Here is a 19956-nt window from a genome sequence, read left to right as displayed (position 1 = left end):
GCCAAGGGCAGCGGAAGGCCATAGGTAGGTCCCAGAAGTCAGGTGTGGTCTTCAGTGTGAAAAGATGTCATTTGCTAAGGCAGTGAAGACATACAAAGGAAAGGATTTGAAAAAAAAAATGCTAGTGTTTTCTAACAACAGCACTCACCATCTTATGCATACCAAAGAGCAGTAAGTATCTTTAAATATTCATATACAACTGCTAAACCAAATGGGTTGGTTTAAAGATGTGACAGCAGGCCAAGTTACTAGAACATTCAGAAAAGTATGTAACTGGCCAAGTTTCAGATGATATGATACATAACCTATTTAAGACACATTTTACCAAATCCTGCCTGGAAAAGCTATAAATGCCTGCTTGAAGGTAAGGTAAGAATTAGAAATTATCACATAAAACTGTGGAAACAAGATGGGTATAAATATATTCTCATGAGAAATTTAAGTTTTCCTTAAAATAGGTAAGTACTAGTGGAAAGATAAGAAACAGATAATAAAAGAAGTATTTTCTTCTATCACAGGGCCATAAAAGAAGAGTTTTGATCCATACCTGGGGTCGTGGGGAGATTGCAATTTATTTCAGAGACAAAGGGGGACACAGGCAAATCAAATGGGGGGACAACATATGGATGGTTTATTTGGGCCCTTGAGCCTTCCATAACACATCTAGAAATAAAATCACATTTTAAAAGTTTGTCTGCTACCAAGAGAGTTGCTCTGCCCTTCAGTGGCAGAGGAAGATGACAGAAGGGCAGAAGATGCGCACACTGTGCTATGACTGGCAGAACTCAAATCCCAAAGAAAAGGCATCTTTCTGATGACTAACTCTGTCTACAAAAGCGAAGAAGCAATGGAGAGTTGAGCACACAGAAGGAAGATGACTATTCCCTAAGAGGAGGAAAGCATCAGGGACAGATCAGAGTGGCCAAGGGGACCCTGGTCAGCAGATATGAAATGGACAGAAATGGATGAAGAAAGACTGTCAGTTCTCACTAAGCTAGCTCAGCACAAGACATGAAGGCAAGAGAACAGGAGAGTTCTGGGGCCAGTGTGCAGCCACTCAGCCCTCATGTGTCATTGTTCCCTGTAGTGGGCGGCAGCATGTAGGTGTCGCTTCCACAGGCCACGTTAACAGAACACTCAGGAGGAAATGGTCAAAAATGCAAAAGTTCCTTCTTTCCCCTGTCTCTCTAATGTAGAGGCTACTGTGCCAATAAGGGAAAAGCTACAGACAAAAGGAGTCTGAATCTACTCTACAGAGAGCTTTGACTCTGTAGTCATGATTGCTCATGAGACTAATCTCAAAGTCTGACTCCCTTATAAAACGTCATCTTTTCAGGTTCTAAAACCTCTCTAATTCTAAAATATAACTGTTAATCTATGAGAATAACCACACTCGGGGGTCACTTTCAGTGTAAAAATAGAAACTATAACTCAAGGGGTAACTAGACATAAGAAACAGTACAGAGAGAGAGAGAGAGAGAGAGAGAGAGAGAGAGAGAGAGAGAGAGAGAGAGAGACTGAGACTGACACAGAGAGAGAAGAAAATTCAAACCCAGAATCTTTAAAAAGTTGAAGTTTTACTAAGAACAGAAAGCATGATAGATAAAATCAGGGAGGAAAAACAACCCTTAAAATTCAATTTAAAAATTCTAATATCCAAATGATTGGACTTTGAGAAAAATAGACAAACAATGAGTAAGAAAGTCATCTTTGATAATACCATTAGATAAAGTCTTCATCCAAACTGAAAACAGCATTTGTCTGAGATGCAGAGCTCAGAGCCCCCACAGGCAGAATGAAGTGTCATCTGCTACAGTAAGACTTTCTGAACAATAAAGATAGAAAAGAAGGATTTAAGGGGGACATAGGAGGGAGGGTAGAGGCAACAGAAGGAACTGATGGCAGGCGTCCCTGCTGTGAGGCAATTTCCTGCAAGATAAAACCTCCATCCTGGAAGGAAGCTTCCTCCTGTGGGGAATTCTTTAAACCCAGAAAGTAAACAACTGATGAACTTCAGGAAGTCCCTGAAACTGATCACATTTATCAGGTCCCTGCCTCTCCAAACATATATAAATGTAAGAACTGCTGAGAAACAAGCTGAGCTCCCCCAAAAAGGCAGTTCAGATAAGCTGCCTAGAAACACAGACCAGCTGAGCTACCTGGAAAGGTTACTCTCCAACATGATGAGCTGCCTGCAGGCTGGACAATGCGCTCCAAGTTCCTAGCTTTGTAAGCTGTCACCTGTGCTTGGTGATGCTGCTGTCTCTGACTCATTCTGCTCCTGTAAGTACCCATCACCCATATTCCCGTAAGTAACGACAATAACACTCCCTGATTTACCGCATTGCATTTTGTGGGTATCTTTATGATAGTCTGTCAGTTCCTCATCCAGGGTGAGTAGACAGATGATTGTTCACACCTACTCAGAAAGTCTCACCAACAGTGAGGCCAAGAAGACAGCAAAACAAGCCTTCAATGTTTAATGAAGAACAGAATTCTATAACAAGACAAACAGCAACAGAGTAAAATAAGTGTTCAAATCTGCAAGATATATGTATTTTAAAATGATCTCTAGGTTTTCTTGATGTTTTGGAACTACCTGAGAATGTGATTCTCCAAAATAAAGGAAAACAAGAAAGAAGCCACTACAGAATTCCAAGTGAAGACAGACAGAGGGCAAAATGTTCAGGATGGTGGAGATAGATGCCCAGGGAGCAGCCATGCGGGCAGCCTAGAGAAGGTCCATCTAGACCGAGGCAGAAGAAGGGCTCCAGAAGAGAAACACGAGGTGAGTGGGGCGAGGGGCCTGAAATAAAAGTACAAAATATGAATTTATAGTTCAGTTGTAAAACTGAAGGTCTAATCAGAAGATGGAAAACCAGGGAAACCAAATTAATAAACTTACTTATAAAATGAATTCCAATTTTTATGTCATCCCAAGGTACTACATTATACATTTATGCAAATGTTCCAAAATAAGAAACTCCAAATCTGCAATCTTTCTAGTCAGGTCAGTGAGTTTCAATGTGTGATGACTCCAGTGCCAGCTAAGCATCCATCAGCATCAGGTTCTTAGCAGATACAGTCTGTGTGCCAGTTAACATTTGTCATGCAAAGACTATGAGAAACAAAACCATAAAAATGCCCCAGAGGGCATTAAAACAGATATTCCTATTTATCACCAGTACCCCAAAAATAGTAATGTTGGGTTAATTTTGGCTTAAAAACCATTAGGAGAGAAACTATCCCTAAAACAGATGGAGGAAAAACACAAACTGCCATATCATCTAAAACTAAGGAGTCATGTGTTGGGTGATAAAGAGAGCAAACCCAGGGCAGGTACAGTCACAAGAGACCTGTGAAGCCACAGAAACTCTGCACACCATAGTGTCCTTAACCTGCAGGCAATGACCACTGGAAAATACGTATTTCCGATGGTCGTGGGAACCCCTAATCATATTTTATTGCCATTGCTACTTCAAAACTGCAGTTTTACCACTGAGCAGGATCTCAGTCTTTAAGACCATGGGGAGTGTGCATTTTCCGATATCATGACCCACATGTTGAGGGTCATGACTGCTGGCAGACAGCATGTCACCTTTTCCTCCAAGTTTTGTTGTAGTTTAAAAGTCAATATAGTGACTCTAAGAAGAAGAAATCAATGAGAAAAAAACTGCTCAAATGATTATAAAAATTCCCTGTATGGTAGTGTAGAAACAGAGCACAATGAGATGCTGACAGGTGGCAGAACTGAAGACAGTCAAGTGGAAACAGAAGGGTGTATACAAGTCTTAACATAAGAATGCCAAAGTCCTGGGGCTGCGGACAGAGAGAGAGAGAGAGAGAGAGAGAGAGAGAGAGAGAGAGAGAGAGAGAGAGAAAGAGAGAGAGAGAGAGAGAGAGAGAGATCAGAAAGTAGGGATCCTTCTAAGTAGCATTTGTCTTTGAAGTACTTTAGGTAAAACTTTTTAAAAATTAAGTACCACTCTTTTTGAAAATGAAATAATGTATAAATAATAAATTATGCTATAGATGATTTAATTTCTGCAAAAAGAACACACACACACTGAAGTCCTGTCTGCATTCAAATCCCAACATGGCAACCGAAGAGCACTCAGGAAATCTTAGAAAAATTGCCTACTGTTATCTAAACCTCAGCCTCATGAAAGACCCTGCTCACCTGCCTCCTAGAGGCACCGCAGGCCTAAGTGAGTTTCCCACCACAAACAGCCTATACACAGGGTATTAGATGGGTTTCTTCAAAATGAAAATAGTCTTCAGTAAAGATCAGACTATGTGGATAGAATGGGAACCAATGCAGAGCAGATGTCACTGGGAAAATCCTTCTAGTAAGGCTTACATGATAAAGAACAATCCATTTCCACCATGCCTTTTATGTGTGGCAAGCATGAACTAGCCACTCTGCCATGGGTGGAACCTCTAGAGCTGTGAACAGAAACAAAGTTCTTTGCTGCAAGCTGAAACTTTGGTTTGTGGCAGCGATGGAAAGCTGACGCGAATGTCCTGTCGGTTACAGAGCATTTAAGGTCTCAGCTTCAGTTTTCGGGCTCAAACACTTTTGTGTCCTGCCTTTCACTTTCTAAGCTTCTAACCCAGAACTGCACTCCATCTCTTGTTGTATTAGTTCCAAAAGGAAAACAAATTTTTGCCAAAATAATGTTGTGATTTGTACACATCTTCCATCAGTGACTTTTAATGAATTTTCTATGTGTGTATTTTTCCAAAATATCCATCAGTGAACCACTGCAAAGGAGATACTAACTCCAAAACTAACAAACCAATTGACTCTCGGTGCACAATGTCCAGAGTTAACTTCAAGCTCTGCAAAGGACTGCAAAGCCTTGCTACACTGCCAAGAGCTGTCTGCCTGCTTGGTATCTGCTCTGAAATCCAACAACAAATACTTTTGGTATTTACCTATCAAAGAAGTTCATGCCCTAGGCATTTATCAACTTTCCAATTAAAGAAGTTCATACCTTGGACATTTATGAATTTTAAAAATCAAAGAAGTTTATGCCTTGAACATGTATGAATGTTCCCCAAAAAGAAGTTATGGAAGGAACCCTATCCTTAGTACTGTCAATCTACAGCATGCTAATACCAAGATGCCCACTGAATAACATAACTACCATAGCCACAAACAAACAATGCAGCCTAAAGAGTAATTTGAAGGGGAATTTAGGAGAAATACTAAAATACTGAGAATTCCAAGAAAAGAATTACATTGTGAATAAGCTACATTTGGAAAATATCTCTCATTGTCTCCTTAAGTCAAATCCTGGGAGTCAGTCCCAATCACTGTTTGCTATTTCCCTTCTATTTCTTCTTCTGATGAAAAGCAATGGATATCTGGCTTCTGAAAATATATAACTGCATTGCCATGCTATTTTAATAAACAAACAAACATACAAATGACATACACTTAGTCTGCCCTGTACATTTCTAGTCTGTTAGACAAAACTCTAAATTTTATTTCTCTCTACCGAACACAATTCATACTGAAAAATTCCTTGACAACTTTTTATATCATCCTCTTTATTCATAACTCATATTTTAAAAACTCTGCACTTTTATCCCAGTCAAAATATTAGAAAAGTAATTAAATTAACCTTCAAATAAGAAAACATTAGGGAACTATAAACATTGTAACTATGATAGTACTTCATAGCCATTAACACTAACTCTTAGAAGTATAGCCAGCAGCCAGAAAGACAGCATAATTGGTTTATTTGGAAAAGCACTTGAAGTAGGAGGACAGAGTCCAGTCATCAGACCTCACACTTAAAAACAAACAAACAAACAAACAAAAGCACATGGTGGCCGATCCGTACAAGCCATTTCTGGGCAGGCAGGACAGACTGATCCCTAGACCAGCCAGCCTCACCTCACTGCAAGCTCTAAGCCAGTGAGACCCTGTCTCAATCCCAAGGTCATCCTCTGGCCCACTCTGCAAAGAGCTACCAGTTCTGTGGGGATGGCGAGGCTGAAGGTGCCGTGGCACTGAAATCCCTGCAATCCCCAAAGTGGCAGGTTTCTTCTTCACAGACTGCTTGGTAACTTTTAGACAGCTTAGAGGATGGGGACTGGTCACAGAAAGTAAAGGCAGAGTTGAGGGTTTAGGAGTTTTAGTTAGCAACCCCCAAAATCCAGGAACGGGAAAGTGGTTAAATGTCGGGTTGACAGGAGTGACTCATCTTCCTGACACAACAATGCTTCCATGCAATGACACAAAGACTAAATTTAGAAAGCTTCCAAATGGCCAAGCAGAGGAAGAAGGCTTGTGAATGAAAAGGGAGAGCTAGGAAGCCCCATGCATTCCACGTGTGTAGCTCTGCATGTCTCTCCACCTCACCTTCTGCGAACGTCTTTGTAGCAGCCCGACAGCACAGGAACATGCTGCCTGAGTTTAAGAAGAAGCTCCAACAAGCTGACCGAGTCAAGAATGGGGACATGAAACCTGCACCCACAGTCACCCAGCCAAAGCACACATCAACAGGGGACTTGTCAAAGAAGCCTTCGTGTTGTTGGTGCTAAGTGGTGACTGTGAGCAGAGCAGCTGGGCTGGTTTTCACATCTGTCTTCAGAGATACCCTTGGACAGGACTAATGAAATTATTTGGGACTAATAAAAATTATATGGGACAGGAGGGACACACAGAGGCACTTTCTAGGCACACAACTTCAAACTGCAGAAAGGAATTCACACACAGATACACACACACACACACAAAGGGCTTGTTTGTTCCAAAGTGCCTCTAACCAGGTGGTGGCTCAAGGCTCAGTAGCCTTGGGGTCATGGAAATCCCAGTGCACAGAGAGAAATCATAGGAAGAGAAAGTGGAGGACAGGTAAAGAGCAGGAGAAGTATCAAGAACCTCAGAGACACAGCAAATCACCTGACCAGAAGGCAAGGGGAACTTTGGAATGAAGGAGGGCCCTGTGGTCATGCTCTGAAGCCTGCTCTCAGGAGATGGGGTGGAATGTAGTTTCTAGGATATTTCTCTTCAGCCTTCTCAGATCTGGGCAACTTAAAGGTTAATTCCCAGCTTGGCTTATTGGCATCTGTGATGACAGGCAGCATGGGCTCTACTTGGTGGTTATACAAACCACAAAGACAGCCGGAAAATGATCACGTCCTAATAATGCAGGCTGTGGAGGAGCACCAAGCCTGGGCAGTACAGAAGAGGTCAAAGGCAGTAAGGCAGGCAGAACTGAGGCAAGCTGTAGGCCTTGACCCTGGGAGAAGAACAACAATCACTATTTGGACAGACTCGGATGCTCTGAGTCTAAATCGTTCCCTCACCACCACCTTAAGACCACAGACATTTGTGGAACTGCAACTATAGACGGGGAAAGCATTAGGGCATTACCCAGCACACACAGACACAAAGGTAACAAGCTTAGGTTGTAGTGACACTATTAAAGATGGGATAGTCCAGTATCTACTTTAAAACATCTGTGGTGCGCGTGTGTGTGTGTGTGTGTGTGTGTGTGTGTGTGTGTGTGTGTGTGTGTCTGTGTGCGTGCATGCATCAGAATCTACCTGTCTCAGCCTCCCCAGGGTTAGGATGTACCTACCACCATGTCAAGTTTCATTTTTAACAAGGTGTGGTGGTTTGGATAAAAATGTCCCTCATAGGCACAGCTATTTGAGAACTTGGTCCCCAGATGATGATGATGCTTGGGGACTCATACAGCCTAGCTGAGGAAGTAGAGGTGGACTTTGAAATTTTATTCCTTCACTTCATGCCCTAGTTCCAGTTTGCTCTCTCCACTTCCTGCTCCTTCTGCTGTACCTGCCACTTGCTACCATGCCTCTATGCCAGGATACTCTTATCCCTCTAGAACCATCAGCCAAAATAAATTCTTTCTTCCACTTTGGTCATCGTGATTTGTACCAGCAACATGAAAGTAACTAATATCTCTGGGTTCTGGTGAAGGACCCAGGTCTCCATGCTTGAAATGCAAGCATTTGCCGGGCGGTGGTGGCACAGGCCTTTAATCCTAGCACTCAGGAGGCTGAGGCAGGTGGATCTCTGTGAGTTCGAGACCAGCCTAGTCTACAAGAGCTAGTTCCAGGACAGGTTCCAAAACCACAGAGAAACCCTGTCTCGAAAAACCAAAAAATAAAAAATAAAGAAATGCAAGCATTTTACCAACTGAGTCATTTTTCCAGTCCCTAAAATACTCTTCTCCATGAAAAAAACCTGGAGTGCCAACCTAAAGCTCCTTATAGCTGACGCTCTGAGGCATGACACCGTGCTGAGGGTTCACTGTGTGCCTCTGGGGAAGGCGGCGGTATGGGTCCTCTGAGATCAAAGCTCAGCTTGACTCATGGGTCACTGCTTGGTAAACTTCAAGTTTATTCCACTCACTCTGGAACAAGTTTGAAGCCAGCCTCACACTAAGGCCTTCAACACCTATCCCACGCACGGCTGTAACTTTAGCTGTCCCATGGCCCCTGGAGAACATGAACCCTCAGGTAAAACTGTCCCCTTGACATCTGCTTCCACATCTTACGTGTCCCCATTTCTGCCTAATCCTGGATGTGTTTTCCTGTCAGGTGCAACTATTCAAATCCTAGCATTTTTCAGGGTGGGGCTAGTGTCCCTTCAATCAGAACAAACTCCTTCTACCTCAGTATTCTAGACTTCCTTCCTTTCTTACTCTCTCTGTCTTCCACTGATATGCGTAATGCCACCACCCTCACCTGCCACCCTGCCTGCTCCCTTTGTCACAGGCCACAGTCTTAAGAAAGAAGCCACCTAGCACACATCTCAGATGTGGACTGAACAAGTGAGCATGCGTTGCCCATACATGGAGAAAAGTGTTTGTTTATCGTGAAACGTTAGGGTTAAAGAGTAAGGAAGTTGTTCAGGCTCAGTGCCACTAAGACCAGAACCTCATATCCTCTTCACAGATATTCTGCCTTTACCTCTAGATACAAGTTACAGCAAGCATGGCAAGAAATCAGTGTGAACGGTTACTCTTACAGTGGTGAGAAAGCCTTCCAACAATAAAAGCAGGAGAACTATCCGTGCAGCTAGCAGTAACACCAAGTCTGCATTTAGTTTACTCAAATCTAGTCTCCTAAATAAGGTAAAGGTATTTGAATTTAAATCTATACAAAAATGCATTTTAAATTGATCTAGTTGATTCTTTATCTGATAATCATTAGTCAAATAACTTCTATATAGTCAAACACTGAGCTAAAAACATTTGTCTTTAAGCAGTTATAACTGAAAATGCAAAGAAGATAATAGGACAGTAAAGGGCCCCAAGTCTCTTCCACCACAAGTGTAAAATCATATTTGTATGCACACAGTTCTGCATTTCAGTCAGCAAGCAGCAGGAAGAAACATCTAAGATACTTTCAAGGTCAGATAAGCTCAAGTGGCTGAGGAGAAGGTTTGGTCATAGAGTGCTTGCCTTGTAAACATGAGGGCCTGAGTTTGATACACAGAACCCATGAAAAAAGATGGGGAATCCTATCATGTAATCTTAGCCTATGGAGGAGGAGACAGATGGATTCCCAGGGCTTAAAAGTCAGCTAGCCTAGCCCACTTGGGGAGTTCCAGGACAGCAAGAGACCTAGTCTCAAAATTTTGGCAGTGCCTAAGAAATGACACCCAACATTTTCCTCTAACCTCCACACACATACACTCACACTAATGAAATATAACAGTTCAGACAAACAGAGACACGGACTGTAATATGTTATGAAAATAAAAAGGAAAATGCAACACACATCTTCAAACACTGCCATGATTTAAGGTACAGGAACACTGACAGTAAGACAGGCAGACAGTAAATAGCTGTGTGGAGTACACTTCTGCTTTAACACTAGCAAAGCAAAGGCCATTCTTATCATTTGATCGTGATGCTTTCTAATATTTATGAAAATGATGCATATTACATATCTCATGTTTATGAATCCTAGCACTGACCACATATGTCCACTCTATTTAAGTCTCTAAAACTATCTGAAATGTGACTGCCATATCAACAGTAAAATCAGATAACTAAGAAATCCTATTATAACCATAAATAGACATTTTAGAAACACTATTAAAATTGAGCAATAAGCTATCAATAATTATTAGCTAAAAACTTTTTATTATGATATGCATTGTAAATATATATTAAAATATTCTTACCTTAAGTATGTGCCATAGATGAAGAATAATGCCATCATTAGTCCATTTAACATAAAAATTACAGCAACATAAAAGCAAGCAGGATCTCCCAATCCTTTAAAAATAAACAAAACATATGCTCTAGCCACAAATTATGTTATGAGTCTAGCAATTCACATTAAACTGTGCTTACTGTGAAACGCTTGCCAGATAAACGGTTTCCTTGGTTGCCATATGAAAACAGGACACGAACGCAGGCTAGTGATGAGAACAGTATTACAGATACGCTGGTCTGAAAGCAGGGCTGTAACCCTGCTGAAACACCTTTTAAGGAGGTGCAGGGACTTGGGCTGGACCTGCAGTAGAGTAAGGCAAGAGCAACCCCACTGCCTCTGGAAAGCCACCTCAGCAGCCACAGCAGACCAGCTGGAAGGAAGCTACCTTGGGAAGAGCATAGCAACTTTGTGGCAAGCACCTTGCTATAAAAAAAGCTCAAAGTCTAGCCTGGCAGTGGTGGCTCACTCCTTTAATCCCAGCACCCAGGAGGCAGAGGTAGGCGAATCTCTGTGTGTTTGAAGCCAGCCTGATCTACAAAAACTAGTTCCAGGACAGGCTCTAATGAAACCCTGTCTTGGAAAAAAAAAAAACTTCAAAGTCCATGGAAATGTGGCATGTAACACATCCTAGGTGACACCTGAACCACCCTGCTCAAGGCCAAAATGTGACGAAAGAAGCTTCGGGTTCAGTCCACTTCTTCCAGCCGTGCGATTATATCTCGTCACCATGGAAGCACAGCAGCCTGCCCAAATCTGTGATCTGAAGAAGCCAGGAGTTACCATAACATGGCCGTTATTTGCAGCACTAAGGTGAACGTCTATTATGTCCCAACAGACAAGGGGACAGCATGACAAAGGAGCTCACCCTCGCAGCTTTCAATTGGACTGAGTCCTTCTCCTCGGGTAACTGTCCAGCATATCTTGGTTTGAATACCAATCAAATCCATTATTTTGGTATAAATCCGGTACCAGCTGGCTAAGATCACCTTTTTAAAGAAAATAAATACGTCATAAGAAATAATTTTCATTACTAGAATGTGTTTTAGAGATTTTCATAATTGTCAAACTTCCTTTTCATGCCTCAGCTGTTTGACTCCCTCTATATCTAGACAGAGGAGGCTCGACCTCTCCCACACAGACTTCACTACACAAGTCTTCAACTGGTGACGCACAGGGAAAAAAACTAAAATAAGAAATTTGCAAGATTTATATTTTTAGAAAAATATAAAATTCTACTCAAGGAACATAAAAGACTTGTGTGTGTGTCTGATTTTTCAAGATGTAAATCCACATCTCAAATTAGTTCATAAAGATAAAACAATCCTTCCAAAAGTCTCAACAGCTAAACTGTCCTGGAGAGGGAAAGAACGAATAGGAGGAGATGTCCTGCAGACTCCACAGGTCCATCACGGAAACGACCGGAACAGGCTGACACTGACAGAGGCACAGCCAAGGGGACCACTGTAAGAGTGGAGGTGGTGGGCACCAGCTCCTCTGCCTTCCGGGCAGCTGCACTCCCAGCTCCAGCAGTGCCCAGATGGTTGGCAGCTGACAGCTGTCAACTCTAAGGAACTGCTCTGGGCTGAAGAAAGTAATGGACTCAAGGTCACACGAGCATCCCGTAATAGGCTCATCAGCAGAAGTGATACCTGGTCCAGGGGCCTTTGCCACAGGAAGCCTAACCATATAAAGCTATCCCCGCCCAGAGATCCCAGGAGGTTTACTGGAGCTTTTGATGGGACTCAATTGCAGCTCAACCCCTTTTTATATCTCCTTCTGCTCCAACCTGGCTGAGGTGGGAACCCAAGGGCACCCTCTATACCTTGCTGATAGGAAATCTCCAGTTCAAAGTTCACTTTCAGGACCTCAAATAAGGCAAACTGGCCATCAAATCCAGACAAAAATGATAGTGCTGTGGGACAATGGTCTGTACCCTGTCACTTGTATTGTTTTTAATAAAATGCTGATTGGCCAGTAGTCAGGCAGGAAGTAGAGGCGTGGCAATGAGAATTATAGGAAGAGGAAAGTTTCAGTCTACAGTCATGACCCAAATGCAGAGGACACAAAATGTGGCTGCCTCGCCAAAAAAGGTACCAAGTCACGTGGCTAACACAGACAAGAATTATGGACTAATGTAAGTTATAAGAGTTAATAAGAAGACTGAGATACTAGGTCAATTAGTTTATAATTAGTGTAGACCTCTGTGTGATTTCTTTGGGACTTAACGGCTGCGGGAACCTGGCAGGACAGAAAACTCAGTCAACATGATAGTCATCTATATGTACACTAAGTTTGTATATAAAAAGCTACTTGAAATCAGTGGAAAGAAGATGGGTCTCTCATCAGTGTTAAGTTACACAGAAGACCAGTGTGGAAAAAAATTCTTATTCTACAAACCCATCAACACAAATTACAAATAAGTTAAAAATATAAAAATAACTATAAAGAATAAATATTTTACATGCATGTTTAAAATTCATAAGTTAAAAGATTCATGGGCATAAAATGAAGCATAGAAAAGTATCTATAGCTAAAAAGAAAATATTTATTAGTTTGTCATAATAACATCTTATGTATAAAAAAGGATCTTTAAGAAACCCAATAGAAACAGAGACAAAGAGGCATGAATAGGAATTCTTTTGTAAAATAGAGATAAGTAGCTATATAGCACTGAAATGCATACATATGCATGAATGAATAAAATACATCAAGGAGTTATAATTTCCTTGTCTATCAAAATCAGCAAGGATATAAATCAACATTTCCAAAACTGCTGTTGGCAGGAACTCGATCTGTATAACCTATGTGGAAGGCCTTTGGGCAATATGTCCCCCAAATCATTACAATACATATTCTGCTGAACTGAAGGGCTATATCCACAAATTCAGGTTTTTTTTAACAAAAAAAAAATGAATAAATGTTTTGCTGGTGGTTTCTGTCAATTTGACATAAACCTAGACATATTTTGAAAGAAAGATTCTTAATTGAGAAAATACCTCCAAAAGACCAGCCCATCAGCAAGTCTGTGGGGCATTTTCCTGATGTAATGATTGATGTGTGAGGGCCCAGCCCGTGTGGGTGGTGCCACACCTGGGCAGGTCATGAGAGCAAGCCAGTAAGCAGCATTCTTCCACGGTCTCCTCTTCAGTTCCTGCCTTGAATTCCTACTTTGGCTCTCTCAGTGGACTATGGCCATTAGACAACCACATAAACCCTTTCCTCCCTAAGTTTGTTTATCATAGCAGTAGAAGCTAACAAAGGAAGATGTGTATAATTAAGATTTAGATTCATGGACATTCGCTGCAGCTTTGCTTAGAATATGCAGAAGCTGACAAGTTACAATGTCCGTTAAACATTGGGCTAAAGGAGACAATAGTAGATCATGCATACAGCCACTAAAACTGACGCAATGGAAGGGTCGTGGTAGAGAGGCTGGCTATGAATATCCCCCAAAGACAAAAGGAACACTTAAAATACTGCCCACACCCTGCAATCCCATTTTTGTAAAATCTACTTATATATAGTCACAGAAAATACTCAAGAGCAGTACTTCGTAGGAAAACACTGAACTCTGGAGGGCAGTTATTGATTACTCAATAATCAATCAAGTCACTAACCCAGAAGTGACAGACATTCTCTCAGTAGGAAAAGAAAAAAAAAAGAAAGGCCTGCAGACCCACTAAGGACAGCTGCTGAGCAGAGAGCTAGACAGACAAGGCCCGGCCATCAGGTGCCCTGCTGGGACCACATGTTAAGAAGGTAAAAGGAAAAAGTGGGCTTCGCAAGACATCTTGATTTCAAGTCACAAACGAAGTTGTTTCTTAGCCCAGGGTCCAGAAAATGCTTAAGAAATAAGTCAAATGAAAGCAGAGGGAAGAGACACAGGACAAAAATTCACCAAACACAGACAGTTCCCTCACCTTCTAATAAAGCAATCACTATTATAGCTCCCAAAATCCAAAATTCCCCCAATAAACTTCTTCCCCATGATGCATATTTTCTACTAAAAAGTGAAGTAAAGCTTAGTATGGTGATTCAGAACTGAAGAGTTAGAATCATATTTAATATCTAAGAAGCAATTTCGTAAATGAAAAATCACAACTGAGAAAAGTAACAACTTACCTCAGGATAAAGATTGAACCTTTTTAATGTATTAATAACAAGGGGGTATTCAGTAAGCTTGTCATTCATTATCATCCATACTCCACTGAAAAATGAGGGTGCTTCCACTATAGTCTTGAAGTAAGAATAATACAGCCCCTGAAAGAAGGATATGCTCCAGTTACAATCAAAGGTACAGTTATTCATCTTCTTAGATTACAAATATTTAAAATACACTGGTTTAGAAAAACTGAGCACTCAAGCAGGTAATAGCTACAATAATTTCACAGGCTTTTGGTTACTTAGAAATTCTTAGGTTCCAAAAAAGGTGTATTTTAGAAGAATTTCATCTTAATTGAAATAATTATGTGGAAAAATTACTTCAAAAATAGCTTCCAAATTTAAATATGTATCCATGTAATTTAGCATATGCCGTGTATGCAAAGTCTATTGACTACATAAAATGGCATCAATCTTACTCCTCCACATTTACATTCAAAAACCCATGTGTTCTTTAAAAAGACTGCACATTATGCGCGTTCCTATAAACAATAACTTTACAAACCATGTCCCCACCCACAGCCACAGCAAGGCAACAGATGAGCTGACACTGGGGACGGGGTGGGGTGGGGTGTATTTTGAGGGTAATAGGGACGTTTTGTCTGGCATGCTATTTTGAAAAGGGTTGCAATAAGAGTGAAAAAAACACATGAGACAAAAAATAAGAGGCGGGGCTGAATATATAGCTCACTGGCTGGGTGCCTGCCGAGCATACAGGAGGCTCTGCGCTCGATGCCCACCACTCTGGATACAGGCACCGCTGGGAGGCCAGTGCTTGGGAAGAGAAGGCGGGAGGAACGTCCTCAGCTACAAAGTGTGAGGCAGCCAAGAATACATGAGACACCCCTCAATATAAACAAATAAAATTAAAATAAAACCCCCATGGCAGTCCATGAAGTTTAGGCACGAGTCTGAGAGGCAAGTGTAGGGGACACAGACAGGCAGAGTGCAAATGCCACCTTCTTGGCAGCTTGAGCAGAGCAAGAACAGCTGCCATGCTCTGAACACAGAGGTGATTCCCCACTGCCCACGCGCCTTGCATTAGTTCACACACACACACACTTCTTCCTAAACTTCCATTTAAACTAACTGAGTATGTTAACAAGGTCTCTTGTGGACCCCTACACTGGGGACTATGATCTCCTCTGGAAATAGGACCTATAATGACATAATCAAGTTGAAGCAAAGACAAAGCAGACCCAGGTGACTCTAAATTGAACACATTCTTAAGGCACGGAAGACAGACAAGGATGAAAGAGGCTGAAGAGGGAAGCAGCAACAAGTCAAGCAACCCCAGGCAGCCCAGGAAGAAGCCTGCCTGGTGCAGCTCCTTCCTCATGCAGGAAACTCAGAAAACAGATGCTCACTGCTTTCATCCCCTCCGGACAGACACTGTTGCAGTAGTGCCTGGAACCACTGCATCTACCCTGGCCTGGGAGCTTCACTTTAGAGACATACAACATTTCATATCATTACAAACAGACAACTTCAATGTTTAAGGAACAAAGGAAAGAAAGGGCTTTAACTATTTAGCAAATTGAAAGAGAATACCAAGAAATTCTCCTGGTCATTCTGTCTGCTAGAAAACACTACGTTTCTGTTAATAAATGCATTTCTAGTCATGAGTTTGACATTGTACCCTATTAAATAAGTAATTTGAAATTAACATTCTCATACTAAAACAAATTTAATATCAAGTAAAACAGATCAAATCCTAAATTTTAATTTGAAAATCTTAATACAAATTGATGACTCACTGTTTTGTAAATAAACAAACAAGTAAATAAATAATGTTTGCTAATTCTGCTCACCAACAAGGCCTAATGGCCCACGTAGTAGAAATGAGCACTAGCAGCACAGGGGTCCTGGTGTCTACACAATGTCTGGATTCCACCTGGAAAACTGGCTGTTACCAGGCCCGGGTAGGAACTATTGTACGGCACCCCAAAATAAGGAATCCCTGGACACCAAGGAAACACTACTGAGGTCACTGAGGGCCAGCACGGCCAACTGCAGGAGAATGGCCAGCTCCCGACACCAAAGGTTACAAAATACATTCCAATCAGTTTACTGATTCTAACTAGAAGATGTGACAATCAAATTATTTTTATGGAAAAAAAACATGGTAAATAAAAGAATTGATCATTTTCCTGTCTTTCCACTATGAAGTAAACCTCACGAAGAAACTAAAGCCACGTTGTAGAAAAATTCTTTACAGAGTTACAAGTCAACTGTGCAAGAAAATGGCAGTTTGTCTATTCTAATAAAAAGAGTGAACTACGTAGATGGCTGGGCTCTAGGAAGGACTTGGCAAGGACGCTAAAACGTGTCAACCACCAACTGAACGTAATCCTCACAAAAAGGGAGCCACATCTTCCATTAGTTTTCAGAAAACACAGGAGACAGGAACAGGGTGAGAACATGGGTCACAATGGACAATTCTACTGAACATACACATGTTTACTATGTGTGTGTGTATGTGTGCATCTGTGTATGTGTGTGTGTTTGTGTGTGTGCATGTGTGCGTGTGTGTATATTCTGGTTCTTCAATAGATAAATGGCAGACAAACAAAACAGAAAGAGGGATTTATAGATTATCAGATTCAGCAATACAGCAGTAAACACAGTGCAGACAGTAAGGCCGTCATCAGCTGTGGAGTGCCCATCGGCTCACTCACAGGCCAGTTTACATTTGATGGTGCGAAGAGTCCTGTGAGGAACCTGAATGTATTCGCACAAGAGCTAAGTGTAGCTTCCTTCAAACAGAGATGGGTAAGGAGGGATGGACGTCTATGTGGTCTGTCGTTGATGCTACATGATACGATGAGTAAGGAGAACCGTCTACTTCTTTTACTTGGGCATGGCTTTCTGAAACTTTTCACGCTAAAACGTTTGAAAATTAAATATTACAATGAAATAATATACACACAAAAAACTAACCATTTCAGTGCGGAAAGCCATCTCCCTTTCCAGCGTTGAGAGGTGAGAAAAATGCCGATCATTTTCAAAGAGGTGAGTTATGTGGCTCCTGTAAACATTAAAACAACAAAGCCAACAGTGTAAAGCTGTAAGATTACTCCAAAAGCAAAGAGGGAAGTCCTACAGATTGTAGACAGTTTGCAAATAAAACTGAAAAACAATTGTATTTGTATTTGTTTTCTACCAGGTTTTAACAAGTCTACTAAAATTTTTCTCCATAAGAAAACACATTCCAATTAGATTTTAACATTAAAATGAACTATAACAATATTTTAAGTGACGTACTATAAAAATATAGATCACACTGAATGTGCCATCGGGTACCATTCAGAAACTGCCTAGATCACAAAATTCATACATCGTTCCATCCAGAAGATTAAAAACATCAATCTAACGCTCAACATACAGCCAATATTAATGTTAAGCAAATTGGAGTATCAAATATAGCCTCTTTAATAATGGATATTTTTATTAAAAAAGTTTATTATTCTGATCCTGATTTATCAATTAAACTAATCTTTCAGAGTACTGTGGTATATAAGATACATTCATCCTTATGATACAGAAATGATTCTTTTAAATACATGGGATGTAGCTTTGTTAAGTTATAAACATCTACATAATACACATCACTAAAGAAAAAATGATCTTACCAGTGCAACAGGGCTGCAAAGGAAGCTGAAAGAAGAAAGAAAGGTACATTAGTTACTATTTTAGCACAAACACCTCCTCCTTACAGATCAGCACTTCAGATGAGATCCAACACAATGGGGGGGGGGGGGCTGTGGGAAGGCTGACCCAGGCTGAGAGTCAGGAGCCATTACTGAGGCTTCACAAGAAGCACTACAGCCTACACACCACCACCACCGGACTGGCTGAGGCTGTGACCCCAGCTTCCATTCATCCACTCACTCAGCAAGATATGTGAGGCCCTATTATTGAAAGATACTGTACAGGACCAAAAGATGGAAACAGCTACCAAAAGACTCAGGGAAACAGGATCAGTAGGTAAGGGTGCTTAGAAAAAAGAACACATGACTGGTGGGCCAGGGTAACAAGAAAATAAATACACAAAGAATCACCACCTTTTAACTCCCCTAGTGCCTGAATTTTCACAGGAAGGCCCACTCTGGTTTCTGTGTGTATGGGGGGCCCACTTTGATCTGTGTGTGTGTGTGTGTGTGTGTGTGTGTGTGTGTGTGTGTGTGTGTGTATGTGTGTGTGTGTATTGGGGGTTATCTATTAGATAATTTATTTCTTTCCACTTAAACAAGTAGACCCTTTTTGTGTTCTCTCAGTAACTGAATTTTTCTTTAAAAGAAAAAAATCTGCAACTAAAAAAGAAATTCAAAGAAGGTCAAGGAAAGGCAATTGTGGAGGACCCCGCTGCCTACCATGCTGGGTCTGAAAGCCCTCCAGTTTGGCAGGAAGTGTCCATACTGCCCACACCAAAGCTCAATCAGACACTGGGATATTACACTAACTCCTGATACGCCAGATTCTATGCTACACTGTATCTTCAGTCTCGGGGACTGGAGGTGAAACATTACAAAGCCAAGTCTCTCCTTGCTGCTAGACTCCAGCTAATCAAGACAGAGCCCAACTCCTCTGCAGATGGGAGTTAGAACAAAGTTCCTGAATTTACTCTAAGACTGTGTAGTAATATGGAGCGGCGGGGCTGCGTCCCCAGCACCCCGGCCGCCTGGCTAGCTTATGCCCGAAATAACAACACACAAACTGTATTCATTTAAACACTGCTTGGCCCATTTCTATCTAACCTCTTCTAGGCTAATTCTCACATATTAATTTAGCCCATTTCTAATCATCTGCATAGCACCGCTAGGACCAGGAAGATTCTAGCCTATGTCCATTCTGGGTCAGATCTTCATCGCTTGCGTCTGCCCGGGAGAGGGGAGCCTGGCGTCTCTGAGCTCACTTCCTCCTCCTCCCAGCATTCTGTTCTGTTTACTCCTCCCACCTACGTTTTAACCTATCAGGGCCAAGCAGTTTCTTTATTGCTTAACCAATGAAATCAACAGATTGATATATGACACTCCCACATCAGACTTGTTAGCACCAGTACAGTTTGGGCACAAGTGAGTTCGAAATGACTGTGCAGAACTAAGTGTGACAGGAGGGTCTGAACTAAACCCAAGTCCTGTCCTTGTAGCACAGAAGCTGAATTGAGCCTTTTGTTAGACACACACCCATATGCAATCTTTTCTCCATTTACTCCCTGGAAGTTAGACAGTTCAGTGGGGGCAGCTAAGAGCCCAGCTTCAGGATTTTCTGCCACATCTGTGAGCAAGGCAGCCAGGATCCTCCTGCCCTGAGTTGGCCCAGCCACTGGTGTGGGAAGCAAGCAGCGGGACATTTTATCCTACTGGAGCTCTTGGCAACCAGGTGTCTCCTGCCCAAGCAACTTGCCGGACGATGAGTCCACATTCCAACCATAGCTCAAGAGTCCAAGGACCCATGGGCCAGAGTTCGGGCAGCATGTGCTAGGTATGAGCGACCTCTTTTCAAGACGCTGCACAGTGCTGTCCCATAGATCCTCCCTCAAACACTACAGTTTGTTGCACTGCTCTTGGTTATATTGTGATG

The 19956-nt window shown here is 41.7% G+C and overlaps 1 protein-coding gene across 3 annotated transcripts in view; it reads right to left on the bottom strand.

The window, feature by feature from the left end:
• Dpy19l1 (dpy-19 like C-mannosyltransferase 1) overlaps positions 1–19956 on the bottom strand; it is a 95312-nt gene that overhangs the window by 58574 nt on the left and 16782 nt on the right. For all 3 annotated transcript variants that reach the window (XM_075966509.1, XM_075966507.1, XM_075966508.1), the window contains exons 2-6: positions 18006–18030; positions 17314–17401; positions 14335–14472; positions 11078–11198; positions 10178–10271 (exon numbers count right to left, since the gene is read on the bottom strand). In XM_075966509.1, the coding sequence (XP_075822624.1) occupies positions 10178–10271; positions 11078–11198; positions 14335–14472; positions 17314–17401; positions 18006–18030 (466 nt within the window). The remainder of the gene's footprint in view (positions 1–10177; positions 10272–11077; positions 11199–14334; positions 14473–17313; positions 17402–18005; positions 18031–19956) is intronic.

Source organism: Microtus pennsylvanicus, chromosome 3 (assembly GCF_037038515.1).
Source record: "Microtus pennsylvanicus isolate mMicPen1 chromosome 3, mMicPen1.hap1, whole genome shotgun sequence".
NCBI lineage: Eukaryota > Metazoa > Chordata > Mammalia > Rodentia > Cricetidae > Microtus > Microtus pennsylvanicus.
Note: the sequence above shows the minus strand (reverse complement) of the source record. Positions and strands in the feature narration are given on the sequence as shown.